This window comes from Ochlerotatus camptorhynchus, unplaced genomic scaffold, assembly GCF_037179485.1.
Source record: "Ochlerotatus camptorhynchus isolate MF236.1 unplaced genomic scaffold, CSIRO-AGI_Acam_v1.1 ptg000364l, whole genome shotgun sequence".
NCBI lineage: Eukaryota > Metazoa > Arthropoda > Insecta > Diptera > Culicidae > Ochlerotatus > Ochlerotatus camptorhynchus.
In genome coordinates, this window is record NW_027040852.1 from 330001 (window position 1) to 342948 (window position 12948).

The following is a 12948-nucleotide window of genomic DNA, read 5'->3' on the forward strand; positions in this document are numbered from 1 at the left end:
AATCATTTATCATTTATAATTTATTAAACTCTGGAACATGACTTATTTGTTTAGATCTCAGAATTGTACATGTATACTAGCGCCATGTGGTTAGAAAATTCTGAACTACTGTCAACCAGTCAAAAAGCCTTGACCCCCTGAATAAAGGGTGTCCCACATCAAATGCCATCACGAAAAAAAACGATGTAGAAAATTACCTAATTGACCGATCCTTTTCAAACTTTCAGACAATAAAATATAACCCATTAGTAAGCTTTTGGCATATTTATTTCATTCAACTTCAATACCATAACCGTACGCTCGCCCCTTCCGCGTAACTCCACTCATTAGGTTCTGTACAACATCTGACTGCAGCTTCTTCTGTACGGAAACTCACTTTTTCTTCAAGTCTTCCTCAGATTTGACCTCCTTGGGATGTTTCCGTAGTGCCTGCTTCATAAAAGCCCAGTATTTTTCGATGGACCTTAGTTCCGGTGCGTTGAGGGGTTCATGTCCTTGGTACGAAAGTAACCCCGTTGGCTTCGTACCACTCCAGGACAACATCTTGAATAGTGGCACGAAGCAAGATCCGCCCAGAAGAGCGTAGGGCCCTCGTGGTGCTGCAACAGAAAAAGCAGACGCTTCTGTAGACACTCCTTGAGGTAGATCTCTCCGTTCACAGTCTCGGTAGTCACGAACGGCGCACTGCGTTTGCCACATGAGCAGATCGCTTGCCAAATCATGTATTTCTTGGCAAACTTTGAAAGTTTCTGCTTTCTTACTTCCTCCGGAACATCAAACTTGTGCTGGGCGGTGAAGAACAGTAGCCCCGGAAGCTTCGAGGCTTCATCAGCATCTGAGTGTACAGTTTCCGGGCCCGTGACTTTCCCACCGTATTTTGCCGTTTGTCACGATTTGGAGCCTTCTGCATTTTGTACGTATGCAGTCCCTCCCGGTCCTTGGCTCTCTGAACGAAAGACTTGGACAGACTCAACTTTTTGGCCACATCCCTGACCGAAGCATTGGGATTCCGCTTGAACGCTTTCACGACACGGTTGTGATCCTGATCAATAATAGAACATCCATTCTGACCGCATTTCTCCTTCCGTTTGATGCTCAGAGTTTCGTAGTAACGTTTACTCACACGACGCACCGTTAACTGCACGATTCCGAGCTGTTTTTCCGATGTCGCGATGAGAGAGTTGAGAATGTTCCAGGTGCTTGCGCAAAATCAATTCGCGATGTTGCTTTTCGGGTGACGCCATTTTTTTCAACTTTCGAAAAACTGACAGCGAAAAATACAGCACTATAAACTACTTCTACCCAAATTTTCAAGAGAAAATACCCAATCGGTAATTTTCTACAGCGTTTTTTTCCGTGATGCTATTTGATGTGGGACACCCTTTAAGTCTGCCGAAGACAGTAACTTTCTAGCTGGTCAAGATGTCGAGCTATTGTATATGCTAGAATTGCACGTGTATGCTAGCACCGTGTAGTGAGAAAAATCGGAACTACTGTTACGTGGTTTCCATTTTCGTTTTCTCTATTTTCTACATTTTTTGCAAGTTTTTTGAGGAATACCCGTTGGTTTTAGATCGATTGGCAGCTCGGCAGCAAAATGGCAATGGAAAATTCACACTGTGGTACAAAGTACAACGCGCGAGTATTCGAAAGGTGGAGTAGTTTCTAGTATTATATCTATGGAAGTCACTTCCTCTTTCAATTCGTTCTCACAAATATCGAGGCAGCAAACCGTTAACTACTTTAAAAATGAACACCATTGTCAAATATACAATTCTTTGCTTCACCGACAACCATTGTAAGGCGTCCAGCATCAAAGTTGAGGAAGTGAATCCATTACATCTCAAAATCAAACGCATTATTTTATTCTGCAAGCGCGATTATCTGGATATTTGTGTTGCATTGGTCAAAAACTAAAATAGAAGGGCAAACGTCTAGATGAGGAGAGATGATGGATTTGTCTAGCTTTATTTTACTAGCAATAGTTAAATCGTTTTTCAATCGACATAGAATTCCACACTTCTTGGATATTTTCTGTATGACATTGTCAATGTGAAAGTTGACCTTAAGTTTATCATCAATAATCACGCCAAGATATTTATTCTCCCGAACGCGATCAATAATTTCATCATAAATTACAACAGAGACGTTATCATTTACTCGGTTCGGCTAAATTACCATAAATTTAGTTTTACTTGCATTCAACTGCTTACACTTCAACCATCTACTTAGAGATCGCAAATCTACATTCAAGTGTGAGACGGCAACTTCTAAATCCTTAGCTGCAATGAATAACACAGTAACATCTGCAAAAAGATTAATGCCGCAAAATCGTAAAACACGTCGCATCTCGTTTATATACATAATAAATAAAAGAGGCTCTAATACACTTCCCTGGGGCACTCCAAGGTTATTCCCCACGGGACTGGAAACAGAATCATTAAAAACAGTCCGTTGAGTCTTGTCACACAAATAGCTTTCAAACCATTTATAAGCAGTACTCAAAATTCCAAAGCGCTAGATTGTACTTCACAATAAGGGCATAGACATTGTTTCAAAAGTGTGTTTCAGATCCAAACAAAAGCAACAGTCGTATCTTTACGCTCCAAGCTGTCTTTCCACTTCGCTAACACCAAATTCAACGCAGTTTCACAAGAATGACCTTCTCGATATCCTGATTGTTGTGGTATCAAAAAAAAAAAGTTATTCAAATACTTCAACAGCTTAACAACAAGTTCTGAAATTTTCTTAAATGTGCGCAACATGTTGATGGGACGAAACTCTTCGGCTCTAATCGTTCCAGCATTTTTTTGAATAAGAACCACTAAGATTTCCTTGAAGATGTGGCCAATGACATGAAAGCAATATTGAATAACTCTAGCGATTTTCCTAATGAAAAACAAATAACTCCAAGTTCATCAAATGTAATTGGGTGAAAAGCTTCAAATCTTTAACTACTATCAATTGGCTACTTTATTTCGTAGGGTTTATCAATAGATTGATTAATCAGTGAAACACTGTTGACAAATTAATCATTAAATTTAGATGAAATTACATGTTCCGACTGTTCTAATGTGCCATTAAAAGTTATGGACCGCGGTTTGCATTATGTACTAGATTGCAAGATTTCAAAATTTTCCACAACTCTTTGCTATTGTTTTGATGCAGATCAATCTTCCTCTGGACATATTCAGAACGAGTTTTTTTTTTTTAACGTACACCACTTTTTGTACCATTTGTCCCACTTACGTTTAAGGCACAAAAGATCTAAATTGTACCAGTTGTTCGATTTTTTCAAAGCAACAAACTATTGCTCAACTAATTGATTGGTACACGTTTTCAAAGCGTTAGTGCAAACAACTGTAAATTCATCAAAATTACCGGCCGCGAATGGAAAATCCACGCTTTTCTCAACAAGATTCGAAAAAGCTTGTTTCGAATATTTCCTCCAGCATTTCAATTTCACTTAGTCATCGTTATTATTAATATTATCTAATGCATTAATTACTAAGGTCTCAGGTTATTTTCAAATCAGTATCCGTAACTGAACAAATAAAATCAAAATCGGAATAAACTACTGCGCCTGGAAATACGCGCATATTCATCTACCGTTTGTTTTAAATCGAAAAAATCAGCTAAATGCTTCAAATGATTCGAATTATAGTTGTCACTCTTTAAATTTGTCGACCCTCTCAACGGAATCCCTTTATGAAGAGCTTTGAGTGTGTTGGTTTATTTCCTTTTAATTGTCACGTCAATTAATATTAAAATTACCAGCTAATATATTTAATTTACTAGAACCAAGGAATGCCTTGAGACAGTTCTCTAAAACTTCAACAAAACGCAGCTCACTAGAACTGGGAGAATGATACAAAATACCATAATTGCCCAAGAACCTGTTACCATCGATAACTTCGTTGATACGAAGGTCGAATTGAATTCTGGAGTCCCCAGGCTTTTTTAAAAGAGACGAACCAGCCTCAGGCTGAACGTCTCTCAAATAAAATAAAAATCTTGAAATATTGCACCATGTTCAAATATTTGGTAAGATCCATAAAAGCCTAATTTAGAGAGGTTCCGAAACACGTTCACACAGCGTTCAGAATAATGTATTTGAGATTTAAGGTTAATTTATTTGAGATTTCAGATTTTAAGATAAGAGCTTTGATGCTGAAATTTTCTTAAAATATTGTTGTAAAGAAATTTATATTGTTGAAAATTTTACTAGTTTTTTGGTGACATACTTCTCTCTAACTATTTGATTTCGCGGGTGGCTCAACCAGATTCTAGTATATGATATGACTGACCATTTAAAAACTTAGGATGTTACAAATTCTACCATATCTGAGCTGTTCAACAAGTCGATAGTGTGCAGTGCAATTGTGTAGTTTTATATTCCTAAAGAGTCACCAGTGATTATCATTTGAGTACAAATTAATCTACAAATAAAGTAACTCTTCTTCGTGACTATTACGTTTAAACTGCAACTTTGCTCCTGCCTTCAACTACTTATCCTGTACCATTGATTCGTATGTTGTGCGGCAAGCACAAAGAGGCTCAATGCCCAGGAAAGTCGGAAAAATGCCCTCGACCGGATCGGGAATCGAACCCACCCGCCTTTATTACGGTTTTGATTTATACCTTCGTCGTCTTAAATGACTGAGCCAAGGTAGGTCCCAAAATGAAAACAATTCAATTAAATACATAAATCGATTCTTTCTGCAACAGGTTCCTGAGATCGAAAGGCTCGCCCATAGACGATCCCAGAGCCAACCAAAAAAAAAATCCATCTTCTTACTCCTGCTCCTACCGGCCATCGAATGATGACCACCGAAAGAGGAAACACAAAGAAGGAACCAACAACGCAACAACCGCAGAGCATCATCAGTTTGAAACGAATGTAGAAAGAAGCCTAAAAGGAGGAGCAGGAGAAAAAGAGGCAAATAATTCCAAAAATTGGGGCCCCTCTGGTTTTCACCGAAGCAGGTGTTGTTTAAAACCTGCGACGGCTGCTTCCAGTTCCAGCAGCGCAGCTTTTGTTCTCTGCCTGAGGAGCCTTCGTGCGGGAAGGTTTTTGAGCATTTAACCAGAAAAAAAAATGCATATAATGGAAAATTAGCATGGTCCTACCTGTGTGCGTCCGGAGATGAGCCTGGAGGGATTTTTCCCTCGGGAAAACGCGATTACAGTAGCGGCACTTAATGGCCGATGGAGATATCGAGCCCTCCACCATCAGAATGGTAAGGGCTTCCGATCTCGGCCGGCCCCGTTTGTTCTCGGACTTCTCCGCCGAGCTGCCACCACTGGAATGATGTTTCCAACTGTTACCATGGGTGGTAGGTGTTCCCGTTAGGGTTTTCGCCATGATTACATCCGGCGAGCTGCAGGTCGATGCCGGACTGGTTAGTGATTCGTGTGATGACGGTGGCCAACCGGAGTTCCACTGGTGATAAAGATGTTTACTATCACCGGGTGTTACGGTTGCCGCTGCCGTAAGCGAACCGAACATCGCTTGATTACTGGCTGACGGAGGACTGCCGATGTACGGTGAGGAAATGGTTTTAATTCGCTTCGGCGTATCCATTTTTCTACACTGGGTTATTTACTTTTTCGCGTTCAACGTAAACTACTTCCCTCAATATGAAGGACTGGGAAACAAAATTCCACTACACAAAAGAAAATCAATTTCCAATCGATTGAAAATCTCTTCACACCCGCAACGATAATTATTTCTCACTGAGCACAATTTCCGAGGGACTGCACAAAGCGCGACGACGGCGACACAAATTCGAACAAAAAGACGCTCTTGCTGCTGGCATCCATTTAATTTTTTTTAAACCACACACAACATTCGACTGAAGTTTTCGCTTCTTGGCTTCTTCGTCCGTCCGACCGCACACAACTGAACGCGCGTGATCGGCTTGCTTTCGGTAGAACAACACTCTGCTGCGCTGCGCAACACATTCAACAAAAACACACGTCCAAACTTGCGCAGATTCTCTTCTCGACTGTTGTGCTTTTTTGAATGAACACGAAGAAACCCGATCGAATACCTGTGTGTTTACTACTGTGGTTCACCTACACACTCGCATGCAGATTGTGTAAGTGTGCGTGAAATGTTTTGATCGCGCGCGAAAACAAACGTCGTTGTCAAAAGAAAAGTGGCTTGAAAAAGAAAATTAGTGAACGCGCTCCAAGAACCCCGAGTACACCCAAAAATATTACTTAACAAAGATAGATTAAGATTTAATCATTTCAGTGCTAACATTTGAAAACGGCTCAAAAGCCATTTGTAAACAAATGGTTTGTGGGCCCTTCACTCACTACTTGAAGTACACCCACGCGACACAACAGCAACATCGGGTAGGGGAAATTTTCCCCTTCCTGACGATGCTGTTGGTTTGCGTGGGCGTTCTTCGGGTAGCGAGTAAAGGGCCCACAAACCATTTGTTTACAAATGGCTTTTGTGCCGTTTTCAAATGTTAGCACTGATTTTATGATTAAGCAATGTTTATACATTGATCCGATTAAAATTTCTTTAAAAACTATACTAAATCTGAATAAAGGCGTGTAATTAGTTCCTAGTATACAATGAAAAAAAAAAAAAAAACAAAATGCAGTTTGTTATGCATTCAAAAAAATAAATCAGTTGTGAAGCAAATCGGCACGTCGAACCAACACTTCCTTATGAAACCCCACGAGAAACCACAGTTGGACAGTCTGATCAAGAACATAAATTATATGGGGAAATATGGTTAGTGCAGCGCACACATCATCAACAATCACAAAACTTCGTACACTAATAAAATTCCACACATTTTTATTGACGAATATCTATGTGAAATTCCACATGATTTTCATGTGACCAGACATAAACAGAATCCACCCAGAAGCACACATGAAATTTATGAGTCAAATGAATAGTATGTGTGGTTACACATAGCTTTTATGTGTGCACAAATTAAGTATGTGTCCGACACATATATATCATTTGTTGATCACATTACAAAAATTCATGTGTGGGACACATAAAAACAATCTTTGAAATTTTATCAGTGTATGTGTATTTGTTTTTCATCAAGTCACTCCAACGATGTGCAACGCGTAATTCGTCCGGGATATTGCCAACCGGTGGAAACTAACGATTTTAAATTGACTCACTACTTGCCTATAAAGATTAGTGACGTTTAACGCACGTACACTAATGGGGGTCTATCGCCGTGTAAAGTTGTTTATTATTTTCCTCGGGTTCCCGCATAAACGCGAACCATCACATGACCTTACCGATAACCATAAGTTAAAAGGTTTTAGTATAGTTTTCTTTCCGAAAATGTATGGAGAAAACAAGAATTTTGAATGGTAATGGTTCTTAACAACCCATTTTTTGTAAGGTCCACTTCCAAAAAACTATAATACTTAAGGTTAAAACTTTATCATTAAACGTTCATGTAAAGTTCCATAACCATTTCAGTTGAAGTTTAGCAGGGATTATAAACAATTTTAATCATTTTAGGTAAGGTCAATTTATGGTTCGTGCTTATGCGGGTTAACCTCAAAATGTATGTAATTCGATCTGTCAAAATGAGTTTGACAGTGGTTTGTTATGTATTTTCCTCGGATGTTCACTAAAACAGTTTCACACAGCGCACCAATACAACCAATCGTGAAAATCTCTATTGGTCCCAAGAAAATCGATTAACGTACCCCATTCTAGTCGAAATGCTAGTACTACACTGAGTACTGCGAACTCAGCCGATTTTATTTTTCAAGTGAGCTAGAAAACATCTTGAAAATCTTCCGAAGTTTCAAATTGTTTTGCTGAAAAAGCTCACGAAATTGTATATACATGCTGTCAAATGAACTCTTGGCTCCTCCTCCTCTGCTCCAGAAATAACGTATACATGGTGATGGGAGTGCACCTGCCCACAAAGCTCACATGACTCTTATAAAGTTTGATAACATTCTTGTTTCAGCAACCAAATTTTGGCATTATTAAAATCAAATAAAACCACTTTTTCGAGCATCACGCTCGATGATTTACATTATCCGCCTACTAAGGTTGATGTTTCGCTCCCGTTTGACAGTTTGACTTGGCTCCCAGATGACAAACATTTTGAGTTAGTTCGCAGTACTCAGGTACTACACTATGTTTGTTTTGATTCGCTATGAAAGTTTGACAGATAAAATAAGGGGTTCGTGGATTTTCCTATGTTTCGAGGGGTGCATCGATTAGCTTGGGACCGAAGAGAGTACCAGAGCTGAGCCAAATAGTTGAGCGAGTTTCTTCGGGACCTGCTGGTCTGAAGTTACCTCTATGATATTACCAAATCGCTGTTTCAGCTACTACAAAATCAGTGGAACTCCAACGAACAGACTGCAAAAAGGATATCCCACTAAGTCCAGAAGTTGACCTGGCTCTAGGTCACATTCTCCGGTAAGTTACTACTCAAATAGTATTATAAACATTTCTAGACTAAAAGAGGAAATTGTATCCCTAATAGGTCAAATCCACCCTGAAAAATCAACTCGATCAAACTCTGGATCGCGGTCTCCGTCGAGAAGCAGCCGTTCTGATTCGGCTGATTCCAAAGTGGAAGAAAAAACACTGAAGGGTCTGTGCCTAGGGGCACGAACGGAAGCTTGACGTAGGACCGCTAGTCGACGGAATAAATGTGAAGAACATTTAGTTCTTTTAATTGATCAATTATCCATTATCTCAACTCTTTCCGTTTTTGAATTGTAGGCGTACCAAATTTGTAGTATTTTTTTCAAAGAGAAAGTTGATTAAGAGAATCAATCAAAATGACTTACACCCCTGCTTCCAAGTTTGGTTACAAGATTCCAACTCTGGAGAGCATTTTATGCGGTCGTTGGGGGCTTGTGGTTCTGAATATGGACAAACAAGCACAGATAAATTCTATTCCAACTCTTTACTGATGTAAGCTTGATGGCCCTGAAAAGGGCCGTTTTATTGAAGAGGACATCCATGGCCACTTACGCTTGGCGTGTTTAGTGTGGGTGGACAGCATCACGGACCTCATTTTCCAGGAACACCTTCAGCACACCTCGGAGATACGTTTGACACCACCACGGCGAGCCAGACGACCGATGGCGTTTATCTCGGAGAACTTTGCGATGACGCTTGGCGCCTCCTTTAGTAGACCTTTTCCTCCTTTGCCACGACCAGTCAATTGTTGCTTGTTAGGTGTGAAGGAGTGGACTAGCCACCACCTTCCTACTGCTGCTATTGCTGTTCACCACGCCGTCCGAAGCGAAAATGAGCTAATGCCATACAGCAGCGCTCTTTTATATCTTTTCAGGTTAAAGCAGAATGATGTGCAACCAAGTGGTATAAAAGCTACAAAGACTCCTCCCATTATGAGTAGTTTGTTATCAAGTAGCGACACTGGCTCTTTTCCTATTGCGTACACGGCGAATGAGAACGACCCAAATTTGAGTTTAGTTCACTCATAATCGCCAAAAGTGCAGGAACTCAGCGACGAGTAAATTTGTCTCATGGTACTCTGTGGAAAACCTAAAAAATCTGCCAGTAAATGAGGAAATTGACGAAAAAAAATTTCAGTCTCGGAGTAGTACCAATAGACTGAGTGAATCCAATCTTTACTTTTCTCAAATTCGGGAATTTTTCCCTGAAAAATCCTGGGAAAACATGAGGCAAATTTACTCATCGCTGAGTTCCTGCACTTTATTTCTTATTTCTGAGATAACTAAACTCAAATTTGGGTCGATCTTATTCGCCGTGATATCACCTTGAAAGATATCGGCGCCGGTGGTTAGCGTGATTACCTCTCACCCCAGCAGGCCTGGGTCCAATCTCAGTCAGCGCCACCGGCATGTTCTAAAGCATAACATCTCTGATCACGCCTTACTTCGGGAAGTAAAGCCGTTGGTCCCTGGTTGAGTTGATGGGTCGATTGGTAGGGTCCAGGTGTGGGAGCTGCCTCCCTGGCGTTGGTAGCATTGAAGCTCAGTACGGAAAACTAATCTCGCGTCACTTTTCAATAGGTCCTATCTACATTGATCGATTCTCTTCATCGACACTCTCTTTCGTAAATAACTCGGCTTCACAAATGTTTCCTGCCGTTGCTTCTTCCATCGAAAATATCCGGCTGTGGCGATTCAAAGTTGATCAAGGTTGATCAAAATAATTTGTACCCCCTGCTTCCAGTTTGATTACATGAGCATTTTGCGTGGTCGTTGGTTCTGAATATGAACAAACAGGCAGATGAATTCTATTCCTACTCTTTACTGTAATAAGCTTGGAGCCGTTTTGTTGCCAAAGTTGGTGATGATTTAACCTCCGAAACCAAACAGAGTGCGTCTCTGTCACTTTAAAACGTAGATGACATCCATGGCCGCTTACGCTTGGCGTGTTTGGTGTAGGTGACAGCATCACGGATCTCATTTTTCAGCACACCTCGTAAATCAGACCGGAAATACGTCAGACACCGCAACGGCGAGCCAGACGACGGATGGTGGTTATCTCGAAGAATTTGAGTTTGGTTCTGAATATGGCGATGAGTGTGCAAAATATTATGCAATTCCATCCTCCCTATTCACACGCGCCCGAGGATCGGAGGCGAATGCCACTTCGACTTGTTTCGTCTAATTACTACTCTCTGACGACTGTGATGGGGGAAGCCGAGGGGGAAGCAGCATATGCATGTAGGTAATTGGTGGATTTGTTAGTTAATTCGACGCTTTTGGACAATGCTGGACATTTAGCAGTTTTTCAATAGTTTCTTGTTAAAAATCAACAGTCGAAAGTATTTTTATCAATGCGTATCCATATTTCTGATCGATTGGTGATAAAATTATTGAAATTGGACCAGGGGCAGCTGAGTTATTAACGTTCAAAATCTTTCTTAATTTGTTACATGTTCCATTTTCGGTTTTCACAAAGTGTACCCCCATATAGAAATCAAAGACGTAGTCCTACGTCAAAACGAAAGCAAGCCGCTATATCCAGTGATTCCGGATTGTATGCTGAGAAGGAGCACACGGTAATTGATTCCGACTATGATGAAGCTTCCAATAGAGAGTAGCTAGGTGTACGTGAAGCAGAATGACGTGGACATTAAGTGCAATCTGAAGCTGATTATAATCCAAAATCAGGTACGAAAGGGTTTGATGTGATTGACTCGGAGTTGACAAAGAAGTTCGACTTTTTAATGCTGTTTTAGGTCGTTTGCTATCGTCGGGTTTGGGAACACATGAGAGAGATATGTTGAATACGATTATGCGCGGGTGACAGAGAGAACCGACAGATCACACTGCAAAAACGGTATCAACAGTCGTTGGGTTTACGTGGAGGAGGAACCAGTCCGATTACGTTCGTGCAAAATCTACAAGATCATGACTAGATCTGAAGGACCGATTCTAACCTGTCCTGCACCAGATGTTACGTCTATTTGCAGCCTAATTGTGGGATTATTATCACTAATATTCGTACATTCCTTTCTCGGCTGCCATGGTGTTTTTTTTTTGTGCTTCAATAAAAACACAATTCCATTACTTCCAGATCTTTTGTTTACTTTATTTCAAAATTCCTCACTTTACATCATGAAAAACGCATTCTGACGGATAAGCAGGCCATTCAATGAATAAATCATTTTTATACTAAGTTTGTATTCTCTCTCTTTATACACAGCAAAAAAAATGTAGTATCGATTTATGTAATTCAAGCTGATGTATGAAATAATTATGTAATAGCAAAAAACAGATACAATATTACATCAATGGATGTAGTTTTGTTCGCAAAATCGATGTACATCGTACAACGTTATATCAACAATCAATACGAAACCAACGATTTTAAATTGGCTCACCACTTTAGTAGCCTATTGGTCCCAAGCAAACGATTAACGTACCCTATTCTAGTTGAAATTCTATTACTACACTATGTTTGTTTTGATTCGCTATGAAAGTTTGACAGATAACATCAGGGGTGTGTGGATTCATGCAGAACATGCAGGGGTGAGTGAAATAGCTTGGGACTGCTTGGGACCGTTGTTCTGGTACTGAGTGAGCCAAAAATAATAATGATTTTCTTCGGGACCCAGTGGTCTTAGAGTTACCTCTATGGTTATATTACACAACTGATGGATTGACCTGGTTGCAGCAGTTTGGATGTAATATTCAACAACATTTTTTTTCTGTGTTGTGATTTAGTGTAACTTTAAATCTATTTAGATTTGGAAACCTTTTGAGTGGAAAACGCTGTACAGACTGGAGAGTTATAACATGTTATAACGGTTGTCAAATAATTATTTCGGAAGAGTACAACATTATAACAATCTTTTTTATTGTCGACAATAAATATTAATGTTAGAGCATTGTTTCCACTGAAAATTTCACTGTATTTTTTTTTTCGGGTATGCCGGTTAAAAATTGAAAAACTTAAAAAAGATGACGGACCACTCGTCTAAAATCGTTCGCGGTACAACATCAAGTGCATCACAGAGAAGACGGTAAAGCACATCCATTTCCCGGACTTAAACCGATCGAATTCGACGGATAAGAGCCCAGGTGTCTGTGTGTTGTAGCATGGAAGTTACGACAAGCAGGTACAGAAGGAATTCAGGTCATTTTTCCAACCGGCCCAAGTTTTACTCGTTGCTGCTGCTGGTCAAGGATCCGGAGAAGAAAGAGCTAATGGTGAAGGAAGACACACACCGGCTGATGGAGTTTCTGTGCGAGAATATGGTGAATCAAATTCCCGTCCAAATAAAGCTGGGAATATTAACCGGAACCTAGTGATCCATCGCCACCACCCGTTCCTCATACTGTGCAGTTTCGACCTATTTTGTACGGAACCGTTTTCTGCACTGGAGCTGTGATCTTTGGTTAACATTGTTGGGCGGTGTCCATTAATTACGTTACGCTAAAAATCAAAATTTTCGACCCCCCCCCTTCAGAACAAACACT

The 12948-nt window shown here is 40.2% G+C and overlaps 2 protein-coding genes across 2 annotated transcripts in view; one reads left to right on the plus strand and one right to left on the minus strand.

Annotated features, from left to right (window-relative positions):
• Nucleotides 1-5922, minus strand: part of LOC135709776 (Krueppel homolog 1-like) — a 184123-nt gene extending 178201 nt beyond the window's left edge. Inside the window, exon 1 of the mRNA XM_065232164.1 lies at nucleotides 5131-5922. Within this exon, the coding sequence (XP_065088236.1) occupies nucleotides 5131-5584 (454 nt within the window). The 5' untranslated portion in view covers nucleotides 5585-5922. The remainder of the gene's footprint in view (nucleotides 1-5130) is intronic.
• The window catches only part of LOC135709777 (arginyl-tRNA--protein transferase 1-like), a 413720-nt gene that overhangs the window by 75869 nt on the left and 324903 nt on the right, over nucleotides 1-12948 (plus strand). The gene's annotated exons all lie outside the window — the stretch shown is intronic.